Source organism: Orycteropus afer, unplaced genomic scaffold (assembly GCF_000298275.1).
Source record: "Orycteropus afer afer isolate SDZICR_OR568_19922 unplaced genomic scaffold, OryAfe1.0 scaffold00019, whole genome shotgun sequence".
In the NCBI taxonomy this organism is placed as follows: domain Eukaryota; kingdom Metazoa; phylum Chordata; class Mammalia; order Tubulidentata; family Orycteropodidae; genus Orycteropus; species Orycteropus afer.
Genome location: NW_006921606.1, coordinates 5,285,940 through 5,306,922, shown reverse-complemented (window position 1 = coordinate 5,306,922; position 20,983 = coordinate 5,285,940). Strand labels below are relative to the sequence as shown.

Genomic DNA, 20,983 nt, shown 5'->3' with positions numbered 1-20,983 from the left:
CTGTAGTAGTTAAGGTCAGGTATCAACTTGGCTGTGCAACTGGTAGTAGTCATTCCCTATAATGACTGGCAATCAACTCTGTGATGGGATTTAGTTTATTTCTGTTGGGGCAACACAGGTGGAATGTATCTTGAGTCCTGCCTTGCTAGAGGGTACAATTCAAATCACCACCCTTAGCTTCCCTGAGGGTATACCTATGAATCTCCTGGGAAGATTCACTCTCCTCTTGCTCCGGCTTTGTGTCTTGGATCATCCTCATCTCACCCCTGGGTTTAGGACAGCAGCCGTCATCTGATCTGCTGATCGAGGTTCATCAAACCCCAAGAGTTGGGAGGATCCGCCAGACCTACTCACGGATCTGGGACTCGCCAGCCTGCCAGCCTCCACCACTACTACGTGAGATGAACCCTTGGGTGTCTGTGAGTTCTGTGAGGCATTACAGCAAAATACAGAACCCTAAGACTGGGGAAATTATTGGGAGGAGGAAGAGGCGTTAATGTCTGAAATGATGTAGTGGCATGGTAGTTTGGACATTTGGGACATCTTTGATCTCTGCCTTATGGGGACCGGCCTTGTGCTGATCTTTCTAAGAGAAATTGTTCAAGCAGGGATGTGTCTTCTAGATGGCAAATACATTTCTCCAGTCAATTCAGTTCTACTCTTTTGTCTCTCCAATGTGTTATCTATCTCCATAATTTTAATATTAACCTTCTGGATATCTAATTGTCTATTTTGTTATTTTGCTCTTGTATTGTTTTCCTGAATTCTTCTAGGGTATTCTCTGTCTTTTCCTTGCTTTTATTTATGTTTTCCTTGAGCTCCTGGAAGGCCTATATATATCTCTCTTGATTTTCTTATCAAGTAGTTCCATTTCCTGTTTTTCCTTTGGGAAGTTTCCCTGGTTCTTCATTTTGGTTACTTGCTTGAGCTATCTTATTTTGTTTCCTTGTTTGAATTGAAGTTGACTGTGGTCTCTGAGACATTTTGGATGGTTGTTTTTATTTGTTGATTATGTGTTGGTTTGTTTAATCCTGACTTTTTGTTTTGCTCTGTTCTGATATATCTGGGTGGGTGAGGCAGGTGTGCTTCTTTGGTTGCTAGTTTGGCAGCACTGGGGCATTCCCCATCTATCTCCAGGTGGGAGGACTAACTGGTGGAAATTTGAGTGCAGGTCTCTGTTGGTTGTGAAGAGGAGCTGTGGGTGGGATGAGCAGGTGTTGTCCACTGTCTGTTGTTCATTCAGTGGAGCAGGAGCTGGTGGTGATACTCACTCATTTGGTGAAGTGGTATGTGATAGTCTTGTTAGGGATGGCTGACTAGTTGAGAATTAATGTCTGTCTCCCATTAGATGGGGCAGGGAGGAAAAAGAAGAAAACATAAAAAAGAAAAGAGAAGGGGAGGTGGAAGAGAATGAAGATGGGTAAAGATAAAAAAGAAGAAGAGAAGGAGAGAGATAGACAAATGGAAATGGAAGAGTGGATAAAAGGAAAAGAAAAAGAAGTGAAAAGAGAAAAAAAAAAAAAAGTGGGGGGAGGGCTTGTGGTCAGCCAGCAGCAGTGATAGCAGGGAGCTATTACATGATCTATGGGACCAAGTGTGCCCCTGGGAGAGTGATGTGCACATGTGCATCTGACAGAGAAGGTGGTAGTGATGTGTGCTTGCAATCAGTGATAGGAAGTACTGTCAATAACACAGGTGTAGAGAGAATGAGCTGCAGATACTGACTCATACTGACTCTGTCCACTTGGGGCACAGTGTGACAGGTGTTTGGGCTACTGGTAGGGGGAGGTAGTCTGAGGAACCAGGTGGGTGTGGGGTGGTCAGGGGCCATCTCCAGCCACTGATTTGGTGGAAGTGAGAAGAGGGGTCACCCTGTCACTGGGAAGGTGGCTAGAAAAGTGGTGAAGTCTCTCCAGTTCAAATTCACTGGCTTGGACCCAGTGGACTTTTGGGCATGCACAACTGATTATCTAGCTCCCACTCAGACTCAATCAAGTTGGGGACAACCCAGAGTCCAACTTCTCCAACCATCCCTCTATAGGCCTCCCCCTCTGCTTGAGCCTTCTACACAAACATCTAGTGATTATTAATGGTGAGCCATTACACCCCTCTTCACTGGCTGCCTCCTTACTCTGCAGTCCACCAATGCTGCTGGAAATCTCACTTATTTCCCTGCACTTTCCTCTTGCTGATCCACTGTGTATTCCGCTCACCTTGATTCCCTCTTAATCTGTCCACATTAGGTCTCTGTTCCAGTGTAGATTCTGTAAAGTTGGTTTCTTCTTACACATACATGATGCCTTTTGCGTTTCAAAATGGCCACACTTTGTCACACCCTAGCTTCTTCTCTTTTGCCAGACACTGTCCTCACTCCATCTCCCTTTCCATTTGGCTGTCTATATAATTCTCTAGCCACTCCTCGGAAGGAAGGTTGGGCAATCCTACTTCCGTAGTGATACTGCCTCGGAAACCCAAGGAGGGGTCGCTATGAGTCGGGGCCGACTCGATGGCAAACAACAACAACAACAACAACAACATCCTCTCATTTAATGCTCAGGATTCCAACATCATTATCTGTATCTGTTTCACTCAGTTTTACCAGGTCTCTGTTGTAGAGGGATTGGATGGAGTTTGACTCTAGGAATTCCCTCCCCTTCCCATCTCCATAGTGTTTTCAATGGCTGATTTTTCAGAAGTACATTGCCAGGCCTTTCTTCCAAGGTACCACTGGATGGATACACACCTCCAAACTTTCCATTAGCAGCTGAGTATGTTAATCATTCACACCACTTAGGGACTCCACCTATGCCTCACCATGGTCTATTCTTCATAAGTAAGATAGCACTTCACTGCTCTGCTTCAAACCGGCCAGATTCCTGGCATGCCAGGCCCTGTGCAGCTCAAAACCTGGATCTTCTAACCCTATGTTTATTCTCTCAGTGCCTGCCACCCTGCCCTTCTTTGCCCCTGGGAAAACACTCTCTGCCTAGAGGACTATGCTCTGTCTTCCCAAAGCTGGCTTCTCTTCTCTGTTATCTCCTCTGGGAGACCTGCTACTGCTGCCTTAGCCATAGGCCTCCTTGGGTACGGTCCCACACATTTCTGGCCTCTCCATGGCAGGATTCTATTTTCTTCTTAACAAGTATCAGACTCTCAAGTATTCCATGTTTCTGCTTACATGTTTCTTGTCTATATGCTGAAGGAGAACAAGGACTCTTTTAGTCCTGCCCACCACTGAGTGCCCTATACGCATCATGCTGCTGACCACGTTGAATGTGCTCAGGAAATATCTGATGAGTGAATAAATAAAACCTCAACTTATGTGTTTCCACTGTGTCTAAACCAAATCCCTAATCTCTCTTCACTGTGCCTTCACCTCCAGGGGTTAAGTTTTCACATGAATATGTTTCAATGTTGTAATAGTCTATAGGCACAAGGAAGACTGTGTCTTATCATTCTTTGTATTCTTCCTTCCACCCAACCTCACCTATAATAGGTGTTCAACAAATACCATCAAAATTATTACCTCTTATCCAGCTGGGACCTGGGAAAACTGGGAGGAAGAGATTTTGCTTTGCAAAAAGTGTTTTCTACCTCACTCTTTGTTATTTCCCCTCAACTGTGACCTCCTCAGGTTGCTACAGTTTAATTTTCTCATATTTGAACTGGGACTTTCTTGTACAGTTCTTGATGGTCTTAGTTTTTTTTTCTGGCTGGAAGAAGAGGCACTTGCTTTCTTCAGTTTAATAGCTATCTTCCAACTACTGACTCATTTGATCTCTTCTTCTGGAAGCAGCCCGACTTCTCATTTCAATTTTCACTGAATGCTCTGAGGTCACTGCACAGCCCTCATTCCAGTATTTATCAGACTCCTGGGCCAGCTCCCTTAATTTCTGCTCATTTTCATTCTTCTTGATTTCATCCCTGTTTTGCTAAACTACAAGTAATGTCTTCAGAATGGATGCATAAAAAATAAAATTTACGAGTTCTTCTGCATCTCAAAATTACTTTAGGATGCCTGAATGCACGATTGAGAGTTTGGCTGCATTAAGAATTGTAAAATTTTCTTCCAGGTCAGTTTTTCTGTTTCTTTTTCTTGGTCTTCCTTATCCATCTGGGTGGCTTTGTTCAAATGGCTGGTGATCTCTGGTTGACCACTCATATTTAAGAATAAGGAAGAGGGAGGATGACTATGGGAGACCTGTGTTTGAGGTAGGATGAGTCATGTGGGAGGCTTTGATTCAGGACAAGACAAACAACTTATTCATTGCAAATACTTTTTTTCAACTCTATGAATTGTGACTATACATGTGGACCTCAGCAGATAGAATACACATGAATCAAATCGACTTCATCTTTGAAAAGAGGTGATGAATAAGCTCAATATAATGAGTCAAAATAAGACCATATGCAAGTTCAAGTTGAAGCTGAAGAAAATTAAGCCCATGAGAGCCAAAATATGACCTTGAATATATTCCATCTGAATATAGAGACCATTTGAAGAATAGATTTGATGCACTGAACAGCAATGACCAGAGAGTTGTGGGATGACATCAAGAACATCGTACATGAAGAAACCAAAAGGAAGAAAACAGGAAAGGAAGAAAACACCAAAATGGATGTTAGAAGAGACTCTGAAACTTGCTCATGAATGTAGAGTAGCTAAAGTGAACAGAAGAAATAATGAAATAAAAGAGCTGTACAGAGATTTCAAAGGGCACCTCAAGAAGACAAGTAAGTAACAATAATAATATAATAAAATGCACAAAGACCTGGAGTTAGAACACCAAAAGGGAAGGACAGGCTTGGCATTTCTCAAGCTGAAGGAACTGAAGGAAAAAATCCAAGCCTCAAATTGCAATACTGAAGGACTCTGTGGACAAAATTTTGAACAACACAGGAAGCATTAAAAGACGATGGAAGGAATACACAGAGTCACTGTACCAAAAAGAGTTGCTTGATGTTCAACCATTTCAGGAAGCTGAATATGACCAAAAACCAATGGTACTGAAGGAAGAAGTGCAAGCTGCACTGAAGGAGTTGGCAAAAAACAGGCTGCAGGAATTGACGGAACACCCATTAAGGCATTTCAACAAATGGATGCAACACTGGAGATGCTTACTCACTTATGCCAAGAAATATGAAAGATAGCTAGCTGGCCAACTGACTGAAAGAAATCCATGTTTGGGCCCATTCCAAAGAAAAGTGATCCAACAGAATTTGGACATTATCTAGCAATATCATTAATATCACACATAAGTAAAATTTTGCTGAAGATAATTTTAAAATGGTTGCAACAATGTATTGACAGGGAACTTCCAGAAATTTAAGCTGGATTCAGAAGAGGATGTGGAACAAGGGATATCACTGCTGATGTCAGATGGAGCTTGGCTAAAAGCAAAGAATACCAGAGATGTTAATTGTGTTTTCAAAACACAGTCAAAGCATTTTAAAGCATTTGACTGTGTGGATTATAACAAATTATGGATAACATTGTGAAGAATGGGAATTCCAGAACACTTAATTGTGATCAGGAAGAACTTGTACACAGGCCAAGAGGCTGTCATGGGAATAGAACAAGGGGATACTGCATGGTTTAAAATCAGGAAGGGCATTTGTCAGAGTTGTATCCTTTTACCATACTTATCCAATCTGTGCTGAGCATAATCTGGACTACATGAAGAAGTACATGATATCAGGATTGGAGGAAGAACCATTAACAACCTGTGATATGCAAATAACACAACCTTGCTTGCTGAAAGTGAAGAAGACTTGAAGCACTTACTGATGAAGATTAAAGACTAGTCTTCAGTATAGATTACATCTCAACATAAAGAAAACAAAAATCCTCATAAGTGGATCAACAAGCACTATCACGTAAATGGAGAAAAGATTGAAGTTCTCAGGGATTTCATTTTACTTGGATGCATAACACTCATGGAAACAGCAGTTAAGAAATCATATTACATTGGGCAAATCTGCTGCAAGAGACCTGTTTAAAGTGTTAAAGAGGAAAGATGTCACTTTGAAGACTAAGGTACACTTCATCCAAACTATGGTATGTGCAATCGTCTCATATGCATGCGAAAGCTGGACAATGAATGAAGACTGAAGAAAAATTGATGCCTTTCAATTGTGGTGGTGGCGAGAATGTGGAAAATACTATGGACTGCCAGAAAAAATGAACAAATCTATCTTGGAAGAAGTACAGCCAAAATGCTCCTTAGAAGTGAGAATAGCCAGATTTTGTCTCGCCTACTTTTGTCATGTTGTCAAAAGAGACCAGTCCCCGGGGAAGGATATCATGTTTGGTAAAGCAGAAGGTAAGTGAAAAAGGGGAAGATCCTTAATGAAATGGATTGACAGAGTGGCTGCAAGGATGGGCTCAAGCACAGCAGGGATTGTGAGGATGGTGCAGGACCAGGCAGTGTTTTGTTCTGTTATGCATAGGGTTGCTGAGTTGGAGCAGATGCAATGGCACCTGACAACAACAACAACATGTAGGAGAACCAGATTTGATTTCTGGACAATGCATCTCAAATGCAGCCATTATCTATCTGTCAGTGTAGGCTTGTGTTTTGCTATGATTCTCAATAGGTTTCAGTGGAGTTTTCAGACTAAGATGGACTAAGAAGAAAGGCCTAGTGATCTACTTCCTAAAGTCAGCCAATGAAAACCCTATGGATTACAATGTGCTGATCTGCAAATGATCATGAGGATGATGCAGGCTTGGGCAGTGTTTAATTCCTTCATGTAGGGGGCTCCCTTGAGTCAGGGGCAGCAGACTTGGTGGAAGTTAACAAGAGTAACACTAGGGACAGAGAAGAGGTCTCATAATTACCCTAAATTCCTAATGGATCTTGCTACACAAAAGGGGAAGTCATTAAATAACTTGACAATGAAAATAGTCTGTTGAAATAGGCCCCATGTTTCAGATCCACTGAAGTTCTAAGAGCAGGAAATATACCCATCCATTCACTTCTTTTTCTTTTTTCAACATGCAATTAAAGGCTCTCACAGATTAATCAGACACATTCCATGCACTGAAGATGCTTACAGGCTTGAATGCATTTTGGTTTGGTGTTCATCAAGGGCAGGATACATAAGTAAGTTCTGGTCCAAGGAAATATGACCCAAAACAGATAGCATTGGTGACCAGTGTGAATCAGTAAAAAAGGTATTGAAGAAAAGCCAGGTTTGTGTGGATCTGTCCACGGTCAAACAGGTAAAGTCCTAAGCCAGCAAGACTCATTGCATGTCAGTAGCTCCAGATAGAGGTGATGTGAATTAGAGGCTTATTAACTTGATTTCTTTGCTCCTGGATGCCAACATTAGGAATCATTAATGGTGGGGCTCTTGATATATAGGGGCTTGCTGAAAAATATGCAATGTTTGTGTTTCTTCCCCAACTCCTTCCCACTTTTATGAGTGTTGTTAATTTTAATTTCAGCATATTAAGTAATTTGTGACACACTGGAATTAAACACAACTCAGTACTCATAAAAACAGAGTAAAATGGCATTTCCATGTTTCATGTTATGGTGTGAATCAGCCTGCTATTTGGAGTTTAGTGGAATTGACTCAAAATGTCATTTTGGAGCCTCTCGCTCCTCAGTCCCCTACCAACTAGTCACTGTGATCTTCAGACTTTCCCAGAATTCCTCCTGCTACCCCAAAATAGCCAAATTTATAGCTAAAGGAATAGGGGAAAAGCTAGCAAGTCACAATAATATTGCTGCAAGTTTTGGCTTATATAAAATGTGGATGATATTTATCTTTTACCCTTTAAGATTATGTAATTATATCAGCAAGTAGGTACAGATATAGACCCCTAATATATATATATATGTATGTATGAATGTATGTATGTATGTATTCCCCATCTGACAACTACTATAACTAGGAGTAAATACTATATTTGTGTGATCTTATTTAAGAATGCCTAATCGGAAGGAAGATGGGGCAATCTACTTCCGTAGTGATACTGCCTTGGAAACCCAAGGAGGGGTCACTATGAGTCGGGTCCAACTCGATGGCACATAACAACAACAACAACAATTTGGATTCAGGGAGCTCTGGTAGTGTAGTGCCTAAGGCATTTGACTGCTAACCAGAAGGCTGGCTGTTCAAAACCACCAGGAACTCCTTGGAAGGAAGGTAGGGCGATCTACTTCCATAGTGATACCCCTTCAGATACCCAAGGAGGGGTTGCTGTGAGTTGGATCTGACTTCATGGCAGTGAGAGAATTTGGATTAAAGGGCCCCTGGGTGGTACAAATAGTTTGCACTTGGCTACTTACTGAAAGGTTGGTGGTTCAAACCCACCTAGCAGCACTATGGAATAAAGGCCTAGTAACCTATTTCCATAGATAAAGCAATTGAAAATCCTATGGACAATAGTTGTATTCTGTCACATATATGGGATTACCATGAGTTACAGTCAATTCCACAGCAACAAGGAACTTTTATTCTACCACCTGTCAGTTCATTGTACTGTGGTGGCTTATGTGTTCCTGTGATGTTAGAGCTATGACACCAGTATTTCAAATACCAGCAGGGTCATCCATGGTGGACAGGTATCAGTGGAGCTTCCAGAGTAAGACAGATTAGGAAGAAAGGTCTGGTGATTTCCTTCCAAAAATCAGCCAATGAAAACCTTATGGATTATAATAGAACATGGTCTGACTTGCTTGCTTTGAAGACGCGTCACGAGGAGGGATCAATAGCTAGAGGAGAACATCATGTTTGGTGAAGTAGAGGACCAGTAAGGGTCAGGAAACCCTTGTTAGGATGGATTGACACAATAGCCACAACAATGGACCCAAACATGTTGGTGATTGTGGGGATGACCCAGGACCAGGCAGTGTTTTGATCTGTTGTACTAGGGGTCATCATAAGTCAGAGTACACTAGATAGCAGCTAAGAATAACAATTATTTTGGTTATAAAACTTCATTAAGAATGTGTTATGGATTGAATTGTGCCCCCCAGAAAATGTGCTGTAAATCCTAACCCCCATACCTAGCCCTGGTGGTGCAACAGTTAAACACTCAGCTGCTAACTAAAAGGTTGGTGATTCAAACGTGCCCAGTGGCTCCTCAGGAGAAAGACCTGGCAATGTGTTCCTGTGAAGACTGTAGTCTAGAAAACCCAATAGGGCAGTTTTACTCTGTCACATGGGGTCACTATTAAGTAGAAAATTGTGTGGAAGGCATCTAACAAATAACAGCATACCTTGCATGTAATTCTATTTGGGAATAGGGTTTTGTTATGTTAATGAGTCCATATCAGTACAGGGTGTGTCTTAAACCAATCACTTTTGAGATATAAGAGTAGATTAGGCACAGAAGAAAGCAAGCACAGATGGGGACATATAGATTCCAGGGCACATGAAGATTGTCAAGGATCCAAGGAATAGAAGCTGAAAAGAGACAAGGACCTTCTCCCAGAATGGAAAGAGACAGATAGCAAGTTTTCCCCTAGAGCTAACCAATAAAACCAAACCCACTGCTGCCCACTTGATTCCAACTCACAGTGACCCTACAGGACAGAGTAGGACTGCCCCATAAGGCTTCCAAAGCTGTAAGTCTTCACTGAAGCACACTGTCACATCTTTCTTCCATAGAGCAGCTGGTGGGTTCAAACAATCGACCTTTTGGTTAGCAGCTGAGCATTTTAACCACTGTTAAATTATTTAAATTAAATTTAATTAATGTTAACCAGGGCTTCTTTCCATAGACAGTGCCCTGAATTCAGACTTCTAGCTTCCTAAACTGTGAGATAATAAATTTCTGTTTGTTAAAGCCACACACTTGTGGTATTCTGTTATAGCAGCACTAGGAAACCAGGGCAGCATGTCTTTACTACAGGTGGGCTAAGGTTAATATTTATAGTCTCTCTGTCATGAAAGAGGTATGTCAGAAAATTGCAGATAGTATTTTTAACTTCCTTAAGAAAGTAAGTTATTTCTCAGGGCTTTAATCCTGTGAGCCTGAGGGTGCTGCTGCACCTCCCATGACTATAGCATTTCTGCTATGACTGGTGGGCTGCCTGGAGGTGGTGGTGGGCCATCAGGGGGCAAGAATCAGAGGAGACTATGCTTCCATTAACTGGCTGAGGGGCCTTTGGGAATGATGAAAGGCACCATTCTTTGCATCTCTGTACTTTAGTGACCCTGCATTAAGGGTCAGTGCTAGACTCACTGCTGTTGTTAGCTGCCATGTACTCAGCTCCAACTCAAGATGACCCCATGCAAAATGGAACAAAATGCTGCCCAGTTTTGTAGCATCTTCATGATTGGCTGTGGATTGGACTGTTTTAATTGGCTGATTTTCAGTAGATTGTAAAGTCTTTCATCCTAGTCCATCTCAGTCTGGAAGCTCTGCTGAAACCTATTCAGCATCACAGCGACATGCAAGCTTCCACTGACAAATGGGTGATGACTGTGCATGAGGTGCACTGGACGGGAATGGAACCTGTATCTCCCTCATGGGAGGTGAGAATTCTACCACTGAACCATAACTGCCTTCTTAGTACCAGTTAATAAAGGTAATGATGGTGGTGGTGGAGCCACTGAGAATGACTGGGGGAGGGGGCATGTGTTTCAAGGTCATTCTCATCATATCCAAGGGAAAAGCAGGCTAGGCTCTTCTTTGATGGTGACCTGAAGACCACAGACTTACAGTTATTCAAATACCTGCAACAGCATTTCGACCTGTTCCATTGACCAAATATCTGAAAATTTCTCCCTTACAGCACAAGGTAGACTCCCTTGTAGAAAAGGATGTGATTAGAACCAAGGTAATGGAAGGGGCCATAGACACTAATCACTCAGCTGTTGTTGTTGTGAAGTGTCATTGAGTTGGTTCCGACTCATAGCGACCCTATGTACAACAGAATGAAACACTGCCTGCCTGGTCACTGATCACTTAAAGCTGAAATTACATCCATCGAGTAATATACATTGTGCTCCCCAGAGAATTTCAGGATAATTAGAAAGGTGAAGGCTGGTGGTTCAAACCCACCAGCCACTCCTTGGAAGGAAGGTTGGGCAATCTATTTCTGTAGTGATACTCCCTTGGAGATGCAAGGAGGGGTTGCTATAAGTTGGATCTGACTCGACGGCAGCGAATTTGGTTTTTTGGTTTCATATTGATGAAACCACAGCACAAGATGCTTGTGGTGACTTGGCTGAGCCTACTGTAAAGGGTAAACAAAGTGTTCTTACTTGGGAAGTCATTAGGAAGCATGTTCTAGCAATTCTAAGAAACTATGATAGCACATCATCAGGATGGCCCATATGAGGGTGTCACTGATGAAGGAAATAAGTACTGCACTTGGCTGGCAGAAGCTTATAAAGAAGTGTCAGCAATTGTCTGATTTCACAATAATAATAAGAGATTTTCTCATATCATCTAAGGGGCAGGACCCTGCTCAACCCCATGTGCCCCTTGTCACTGCATCCTTCCCTGGGAAGACAGCTTGCCAAGACTCACGGGCACAAGTGCTTATCAACACACATATCCCTGTTTGATAACTAAACCAGGCAAGGTTGAAGGACTCTGGACATTGTCTAGATTTTCCCCCCCAAAAAAATCGCAGGTGTGGGCTGATTAGGACTTTTCAGATAAAAAAAAAAAAAAAAAAAAAAATCCACTAGGCTTGGAGCAGCTTGCTGGAGGAATTATCTTAGAAGTTATCTTATGTCTGTGTCTTCTGCCTTCTTCCTTTTATTCCGCCTTTTGCGTACTCACCTATACACCGAGCATCAGGAAAGTAAAGAACAAAGTGACTGGCAGGGAGCATGGGCTGAGCATGGGGACTGCTTTCTGATAAAGTGGTCTTGTGATGATGGCCACAGTCAGGATCTTTCCTTCATGTCCCCACCCCAGAATTGACAATGTGTATGATATTTCCTGAAACAGAGTAGCAGACTTGGGTTTGGAGGGTCAACTTTGGAAGGTGTGGAGAGATCCTGAAGCATCAACAGCCACATGGTATCCAGAAACAGTTTGTCTTTTGCTAATGAAAACCAGAGGCCCCTGCAGTGGCACTGGGTGAGGAAACCATTCAGCCTCACTCTAGAGCCAGTCAGTGGAGGCCAAGTATGGAAAAGCTAAGATCCGAGGAAAGACCTGACTGCTATTCTCTGAGAAAGGGTTGGCTGGTGCCATGCTGGCACTCCCAACTCTGTTCTGCCTGCTGGCTAGTCCTTCATCTCCTCTCACTCTCTGTAGGCTCTTCTCTTAAGGGCATGGTGGGGAGGGCAATGTGTGTGTATGAGCCTGGCTGTAGGGAGGACAGGGAGGAGGAGTAGGTAGCTAGGGTGGGGGGAGGGCTCTAGGGGCCCACCCACAGAATTCTCCAAAGCTAGCTGAACTAGGCCATCAGGAAACAGGCTACATTTGACATAATTCAGGGTGGTATGGCCTAGGTCATGCCCCTCAAGGCCCTGAACACCTGCAGTCTCCTGACTGCCCATCCAATATTGCAGATGCTACAGCAGTACATCAGCAGAAGGATGCTCCTTCAGCTACATCCGCTAAGGCATGAGTGGGGAGGACCTGGGCACATGGGCCCCTTAGCCCATGCAGGTGGAAATGAAGGCAGAGCAGGAGTTTCCTCCCTCCATCCCTTCCTCCTTTCCCTTTGGTCTTCCTTCCTTCCTTCTTCCCAATCCCCATTCCTCTTTCTTGCCTTCTTTCCCTCTCTCCCTCTCTCCCTTTGCCTTTGTCTTTTTAAATAACATTTATCACAGTTCTGATGAGTCCTAGAAGTACAACATTAGGATAGGTTTGTGAACCATATTCCAGTGGGTACAGTGTTCCCCAAAATAGACACATTCACCTCATTGGGTCCTATGTGCAAAGGAAGCTGCTGAGTTGTTATGTCTTTTGTACCTAAACAGAGTATAGTTTATCCAAGATCATATGGTTATATACATCCTAGTCTCATCTTCAGGAGCTCTGGTGGTATAGCACCTAAGGCATTTGACTGTTAACCAGAAGGCTGGCAGTTCAAACCCACCAGCCACTCCTCAGAAGGAAGACTGGGGAATCTACTTCTGTAGAGATACTGCCTCAGAAATCCAAGGAGGGGTCGCTATGAGTTGGATCTGATTCAATGGCAGTGGTTTGGTTTGGTTTTTGGTAGTCTCATCTTCATATTCTACCTGGTCTTCTGCTTGTTTCTTTGTCATGATGTCTAAAGCTACTTTCATTTTTGTGTTTGTTTGTTTGAGATGATGACAAGGTCTTTACTTTTTACCATCTCAGCTCCCAGTCAGCATGACTTGGGTAGAGACCCCAGATAGGCCTGACACTCCAACCAGCTGCTAGGGGAGGGGTTGCATTCTGGCACCGGCTGCAGAGGGCAGCACTGAGGGCCATTCTTGAGAAAACCCATTCCCCAAAGGGCTCCAGGGCCTTACTGCCCACCCCAAGCCCACTCTGGGGGAAGGCAGCCTCCTCTCCAAAGCCCCTACTGAACCACAGGAAAAGCATTTCACCTGGCACCTGCCGTGCACGCAGAGGTCCGTCTCGTAGGGCCCGCAGGGTGTGCCATCCAGGACCCTGTCAGCCACCAGCAGCGGGGACTCCTTCCCGAGGGGTGAGCAGTAGAGTTCACAGGGCTTATCTGGGGAGGGAAAGGTTGGGGAACATTTACATGGGAACGAGGATGTGGTCACACACAGTACAGGTACATGTGTGAGCCAGGCAATATGATGGGAAGTCACCTGGGCAGTGCTGGCATGAAAGGTAACTTGCATGACTACCCCTTGGAACACCTGACAGACAGGTGGCAAAGGGAAAAGACATGTAGATGCAGGTGAATGACAGAGCATGGATAAGCAGAGTTCTGTGAGTTTTCTTTCTTTCTTATTTCCTCCCAAACTCTTTTATCCTTTGCAAAGATATGGAATTTCCTTTTCCTTAAGGCTGAACAAACATTCTGTTATGTGCTAACCTCTAAGTATGTAAAATGCATTTGAAGGGTGGGCCTGGGAGCAGCCCAGAGTGGGGGTGGGAAAGAAGGAAAAGGAGAATGATCCAGCCAGTCTCCATGGCTTTTGCTAAAAGTTTTAGTGCCCCTCAGCTGCCAGTAAGAGTTGCAGAGCTGTGAAATGTGGCAAGAAGGTGCTGTTAGAATTAGAACTGAATAAAAGTACAGAAAGGGAGCACAGGGGATGTGAGAACAAATTGTAAGAGTCATGTTATGGGCAGGGTGGAAACCCCAGTTTCTGCTGCCCCTTGAACTGCTTGAGGGCTCAGAACATGCCAGGCTTTTATGCCTAGGCTGCTCTCTCTGCCTGGAAGTCTTACCTGCATTTGGCCTTCTGGAAAATTCTTATCACCCTGGAAGCTTCCACTCTAGCACTTTCTCCTCTCATGCCATCTCAGACCAGGGAGGGACAGACATCTTTCTGTACTTTGTGCACCCTCCATTAAAAGTCCCTGCCATTATCCTGTGGGCCTATAGTTGTTTGGTAACTTCCAGATACATGGTTATCTCTCATAAGGAAGGTCCCACTACTAAAGGAGTTTAAAAGGGGTGGATCTTTGTTGTTAGTTGCCATCAAGTTTGCTATGACTCATGTACAAGAATAAAATGTTGTCTGGCCTTGCACCATCTTCCTGATTATTGTATGCTCATTGTTACAGCCAGTGTGTTGTCTGGGTACCTTCCAACCTAGGGGGTTCATCTTCCAGCACTTTATCAGGTAATATTCTGCTATGATCCATAGGGTTTTCATTGGAAGTGGATTTCCAGGCCTTTCTTCCTAGTCCATCTTAATCTGGAAATTCTGCTGAAACCTCCCCATCAAAGATGACTGTGATGGTATTTAAAATGTTGGTGGCATACCCTCCAGAATCATAGCAGCATGCAAGCTACCACAGCATGTCACATTGACAGACTTCATTCTGACAGATGAATCTTAATTACATTTAAGCTGCAAAGTTAACTGGATGGTGAGCTCCATGAGGGCAAGGACCATTCTATTATCCAGATTGCCAGGTCAGGCTTGGGATCTGGCCTGCAGAAAGACTTGGTAAATAGTTTTGAATGAATGAATTTTGTCCTTTTCTATGGAATTATAAATTAGGAATATATCTTTTTCTATCTCTTTTTTCCCAGGTCACCCAGTCCTAATGATGTTTATGTGCTTATTTTGCAATGGGAACTTCCAAAGAGAGAAGCAATATAGTGCCACATGATCACATGAGCCCAGAGAATTCCCCCTGGCACTCTGCTGTAAAGAGGATGCTTCTGGCTCTTAGCACTCCTGCTTCCCTCCCTCTCTAGGCAGGGACAAGGTCTTATAAGGTAGAGACATCATTTAAGTTTGAGGCTATCACAAGGGCTCATCCAAGTCTTTCTCAGGCCTCTGTGGGGATATGTGCCAAGAGTCAGCTCAACTCCATACCAGTAGAGCCACCCATCATGACCTCAGAGCCAGGCCTAGCAAGGAGGTTTCAGGCTCATCTGATTGGACCAGCAGGGGTACCTGACTGTAGCTGGACCAATCAGAGTGTCTCCTAGGAATGCAGTACTGAAACCAGATATGGATAGGATGCTTCTGTTTATGGTTTGCAGATCACAAAGAAGTCTACATTCAACTATCTGCAATTCAGAAATCCAAAAATCTCTGAGAATGTTTTCTGACATTTGTGACACACACATTCAGCATGCTCGCTTCAGCAGCACATATACTAAAATTGGAATGATACAGAGAAGATTAGCATGGCCCCTGCCCAAAGATGACATGCAAATTCGTGAAGTGTTCCATATATTTAGAACAGATATATGCACACCCACATTCATCACAGCACTATTTACAATAGCAAAAAGATGGAAACAACCTAGCTGCCCATCAACAGAAGAATGGATAACCAAACAATGGTACATACACACAATGGAATACTATGCAACACTAAAGAATAATGTAGAATCTACAAACATAATGTGGATGAACTTGGAGGACATTATGCTGAGTGAAATAAGTCAATTACAGAAGGACAAATATTGTATTAGTTCCTATTATAAAAAGTCAAGCAAAGGTTTATATATGGAAGGAAATTTTCTTTGTTGGTTACCAGGGGTGGGGGGGGAGGGGAAGGAACACTGCTAGATAGGTAGAGCCAAGTATTGATTTGGGTGAAGGGAAGGGCAATGTACCAAATGTGAGTGATCAACACGTTGGCATTGAGGAAGAGAAGACAGAGAGGTACATGGGAGGGACAGACAACAAAGATGAACCCTTTTGCATGTACAGTATTGCATTGTCAGTGATGGCAAGCATTGATCTACAGGTAGAAAAATGGGTAGACAGGCTGAATGATTACATATGTCTAGGCAGGGGGTAGTGTGCCCATGACCATGTATAGGGTTAGGAGACAATGTTTCTATAAGTGTATTTGTATGCACTGTAAGAATGTCCAGGTATATAGTAGAGCTGACAAGGGTCAAGGTTGTGGTAGTTTCTTGGCTACAGCCAGCTACCTGAAGGGAGCAAGTAATTGGATCTGTGGGCTCAGGACCATGGTTGCAGGGGACATCAAGCTCAGTTGGCATAACATACTACACAAAAACATTGTTCTACATCCTACTTTGGTGAGTATGACTGGGATCTTAAAAGCTTGCAAGTGGCAATCTAGATGGAGAGATGGGTTTCTCCTTGTCCAGAGCAAAGAATAATAAAGAAAACCAAAGACACAAGGAAACAATTCATCCAAAGGACTGGTAGACCATGCCATCTTCAGCCTATATGACCCTATATGACCATGAGACCAGAAGAACCAGATGGTGCCCAGCTATTACTGTCAACCACTCGGAAGGGGATCTGTGCAGAAGATCCTGAATAGAGTGGGAGAACAAGGTGGAACAAAACTGAAAATCATAAAAAAAAAGAGACCAGGTTTGCTGGTCTGATAGAGCCTGAAGGAACTACTGAGACTATGGCCCCTACTTACCCTTCAGGTCTGGAATTGAACTCATTACTGTGGCTTCCAGCCAAAAAACAGACAGACATAGGGGGTAAACATTTACATCAGGCAGATACACTCCTAGGAGTGAACAATTACGGGAGAATAGAAGGGTAGTGTTTGTATAGGGGCAAGGTTGTGGTGGCTTCTTGGCCACAGCCAGCTACCCGGAGGGAGCAAGTAATTGGACCTGTGGGTTCAGGGGCAGGAGTACATGGGAGGGAAGGATACAGGAAAGAGGTAACTATGAGGAAGAAGTGGGAAGAGAGCTGTTACATTGTGGGGAACTGTAGTCAATGTATGAACTGCTGTATTGCTGTATGCAAAACGAATTTTGCTCTGTAAACTTTCACCCAAATCACAATAAAAATAAAATAATAAAGATCACTGCTTAACAAAAACAAACAAACAAAACATTTAACAGCACAACCAGCCTTGACTGACATGTGGCTCTTGGTAGTCTTTAGTGTCACACCTCACGGGACTAGTCGTAGGTAACCTGGCAGAGACACTGGTGCATCTGATGTGGGGTGCTGCCTCAAGACTCACTAGGGTGTTAGGTGATAGATGGTTGATGCACTATTGTTACCTAACACATATTGTTGTTGTTAGCTGCTGTTGAGTCAGCCTGACACATTGCAACCTCATGTATAACAGAATGAAATGCTGCCCAGTCCTATGCCTTATCCATGTTTCTTTGTTAATCAGACAGTTGTGATCCATAGCATTTTCACTGACTTTTCAGAAGTAGACTGTCAGCCTGGAAGCTCTATGCTCAGCATCAATGCAACATACAAGTCTCCACTGATACCTAAATGCCTCAAATTCTGAAAGAGACCCAAAGGATCTGATGAGGGACTATGGGCTTTGTAAGAGGTACTGGGGCATTGCTGTACCCACCTGCATGTGGACAAGTTGTGAGAAAGCCAGTCTGCACTCAGAAATATGTGCTATGTGGAGGTGGAGGGAAATCCCAACAGTGTCTGAGGCCAAGGAGTCAAACCCTTGTGTGGCCACCTTCATCCTGGCCTTTGGTTCTCATAGGACATGCTGCATCTTTGTATCAAGTTCCCCCTGTTTCATGAAGCAACTCCACTAGCTTGCCAGACTTAGAACGAGAAAGTTCTGACTATCACACCCTCTTGCCCTGGAGGCTCAGACCTAGACTTCTCCAGGGACCCCTCCCTTTCCATGGTATGGGAATGTATCACCACGTCCTGTCCTGGCCTTTGCCAAGCCCTCTGACACTTCTGTGGGCAGGTGGCCTTCCGGCCTGGGCAAGAAGGCTTGAACTCTTAATCAAGATGCCATGGGGAAAGGAAAAATGGGGTGGGTTTGGTAGCGAGCCATCTAAATGGATTTCTGTCTAAAGCCTTTTCCACTTAGAAGTATTTTCTAAGAAGAGTCTTTGTCTTCTTTTTGGAGGTGGTATGGATTTGTGGTCCCAAGTTCTCCCCTGGAAAATCTACCTCTGCAAGAATTTTTTTTTCTTAATAAGAGAAAAAGGAAAAAAATATAGCTTCCCCTTTCTTTAACTGTACGTCACTAGCCAAAGAATTCCACAGTGATAGCAATGCTCTGAATAGGGCAGTCATAATGGGTTTCAGAAGAGCCCAGAGCCCAACCACAGGAATCATTCCTATCAGAGCTGAGGTATAACTGTGCCTTTTATAAACAAAGTTTTCAGAGGAACAGTTACAATCTGTATTCCCTCCTACCCCACCTTCTGAATCAGCCATTTATTATTTTGTTTTCACCCTTGTGAAATGAACCTTTAAAATTTGCTGGCTTCTGTGTATATTAGAGAGAGAAATGCAATCAAATATGCAAGAAGTCATGACAATTCCAATCAAGAGAGGGACTGTGTTAAGCTAGCCTTGCAAAGCCCTGAACTTGGGGTCTTTCTTTCAAAGGCAAAATAGTACTGTCCTTTCACTGTCCTTCTAACTAAGGTTGTACTTTTCAGATCAAAGGCAGTGGTGCTCTGGCTGTAATTATTTATCACTTGGGCAGAAAGAAACAAAAGGCCAGTGGGTAAAAAGACATTCTGAACCCAATGAGCTCCCTAAATAGCTTCGGGTGGGGGGGCTTCCTGGATGGAGGGTCTGCACAGATATAATTTCAGTCACTGTGATGATAAGGGAACCAAGGAGTTCAGCGATCCAAAAGTGGTCGGAAAGTAAAATAGAAGTTTAAAGTAGGCTTGGAGAAATCAGTGGAAAATCAGACATTTAAACAGGATTTCTGCATTGAATCAACGAGGCAGGAGAATTTAGAACTGAAGCAAATGACCAAGGAAAGAATAACAAATTCGTGCACATAGTTGGGTGGAAATGAGAATGGGGTGAGTTTGTCTGAGGTCTGACCTCTTCTTGCTCCTGCAAAATGGGAGAGGATGCAAGAGAGGCTCTAGTGTGTCCTGGTGTTCTAGGGACAGTTGGAGGTTCAGAACTATGCCTCTTGTCATCAGAACCTGCTTCGTGTTGGGAAAAAAGCAGTGCTTGGTGGGTTATCTCCTTCCCAAGTAGGGGTCTGAATGTGCTGAGAAACCTGAAAACCGCCTGTCTCTTCCTGCATCAGACTAGTGGCCAACCAGAGAGAGGAGAGGGTTGTGTGTGAGCATGTACCTTCAGCTGCTCACATGCCTCCTGGGAAGCTGGTCTCTCCATTTCTGCAGGACAAGATCAATGTGTGAAGGCTGCACTTCTCTTGAAGTCAGATAGTTAAGCAACAATACAGCTACCATTACACAGCTGACAAAGGTCTTCCTCTTTTTTTTTTTTTTTTTTAAAGGAACAGGTGTCAAGGGAGTAGCCCAATGTTTTACAATGAATCTACAGCTATATGGATGGGTATTATCTGTTACTATCTAGAACATTCTCCAATCATCTGTCAGCCTGTTGTACTGTGGTGGTTTATGTGTTGCTGTGATGTTGGAAGCTATGCCATAAATATTTCAAACACAAGCAGAGTCACTCAGGCAAGATTCAGTGGAGCTTTAAGATTAAGGCAGAATAGGAAAAAAAGGCCTAGTGATATATTTCTGAAAATTAACCAGTAAAAACCTTATGGATCACAACAGAACATTGTCTGTCTCACTTGCTTTGGACATGTCACCAGGAGGGATCAGTCACTGGGGAGGACAACATGTTTGGTGAGCAGAGGGCCAGTGAAGGTGAGGAGATAGTCAGTGAGGTGGATTGGAACAACAGCTACAGCAATGGACTCAAACGTGCTAGTGATTGTGATGACAACACAGGACAGGACAGTGTTTTATTCTGTTTTACATAAGTTTGCCATGAGTTGGAACAGACTTGATGGCAGCTAGATAGCTATCCTATCCTATCTATCCCATCCTATCCAATCCTATCTGTCTAGTTACCTACCTACCTACTTATCTATCTACTTATCCTTGTCTATCCATCAGTCTATGTAGAGTATCATTTTACAAGTCAGGTCAAATCTCATAGGTCAAGGTTTGGTTAAAAGTTATGGGTCTGAGGCCATTGTTCCCAGGGATGTTCCTGTTCCTTCCTTCACTCCGTTATGCACAGGTGAGCTATGACAGCACAGTGTAGAATTCAGATTTCAGTGGTTCTTCTTTGAGCTACCAGAATAAAAACTGATCACAGGAAGAAACTGAAGATCTGCTACAAGAGTGTCACTCACCTGAAAAATGCTTCAGAGGAGGTCTAAAATCAGGTTGGTCACTTCTGTTTTTATTAAAGTTCCCTTACCCTGCACTCACAAAGTCATGCTTTCTATCTTATTTGAGTATTAAAGGCCATATAATAGCTGGTTATTTTCTGTGAGTCAACTTAATTCCACCAGGACCTGGATCAGCTTCTTCTCTCTGTCTCTTGTCAGCTGCCTGAGTGTGGACATGTCCTGTGACCTCTCTGAGGTTCAGACTGCACAGCTTGTTTGTATATTAGAGGAGATGATGTATACAGAGCTAAATGAACACAGTGGCTGGTCCATGGTATGCTCGATAAACAGCAA

At 43.4% G+C, this 20,983-nt stretch overlaps 1 protein-coding gene and 1 non-coding gene across 2 annotated transcripts in view; one reads left to right on the top strand and one right to left on the bottom strand.

The window, feature by feature from the left end:
• Nucleotides 1–20,983, bottom strand: part of ADAMTS17 (ADAM metallopeptidase with thrombospondin type 1 motif 17) — a 918,064-nt gene that overhangs the window by 258,265 nt on the left and 638,816 nt on the right. The window contains exon 14 of the mRNA XM_042783577.1: nucleotides 13,507–13,634. Coding sequence (XP_042639511.1) covers nucleotides 13,507–13,634 — 128 coding nt within the window. The remainder of the gene's footprint in view (nucleotides 1–13,506; nucleotides 13,635–20,983) is intronic.
• Nucleotides 15,686–15,792, top strand: LOC122152198. The gene has a single exon (XR_006164442.1). It is a non-coding gene; the product is annotated as a U6 spliceosomal RNA (small nuclear RNA).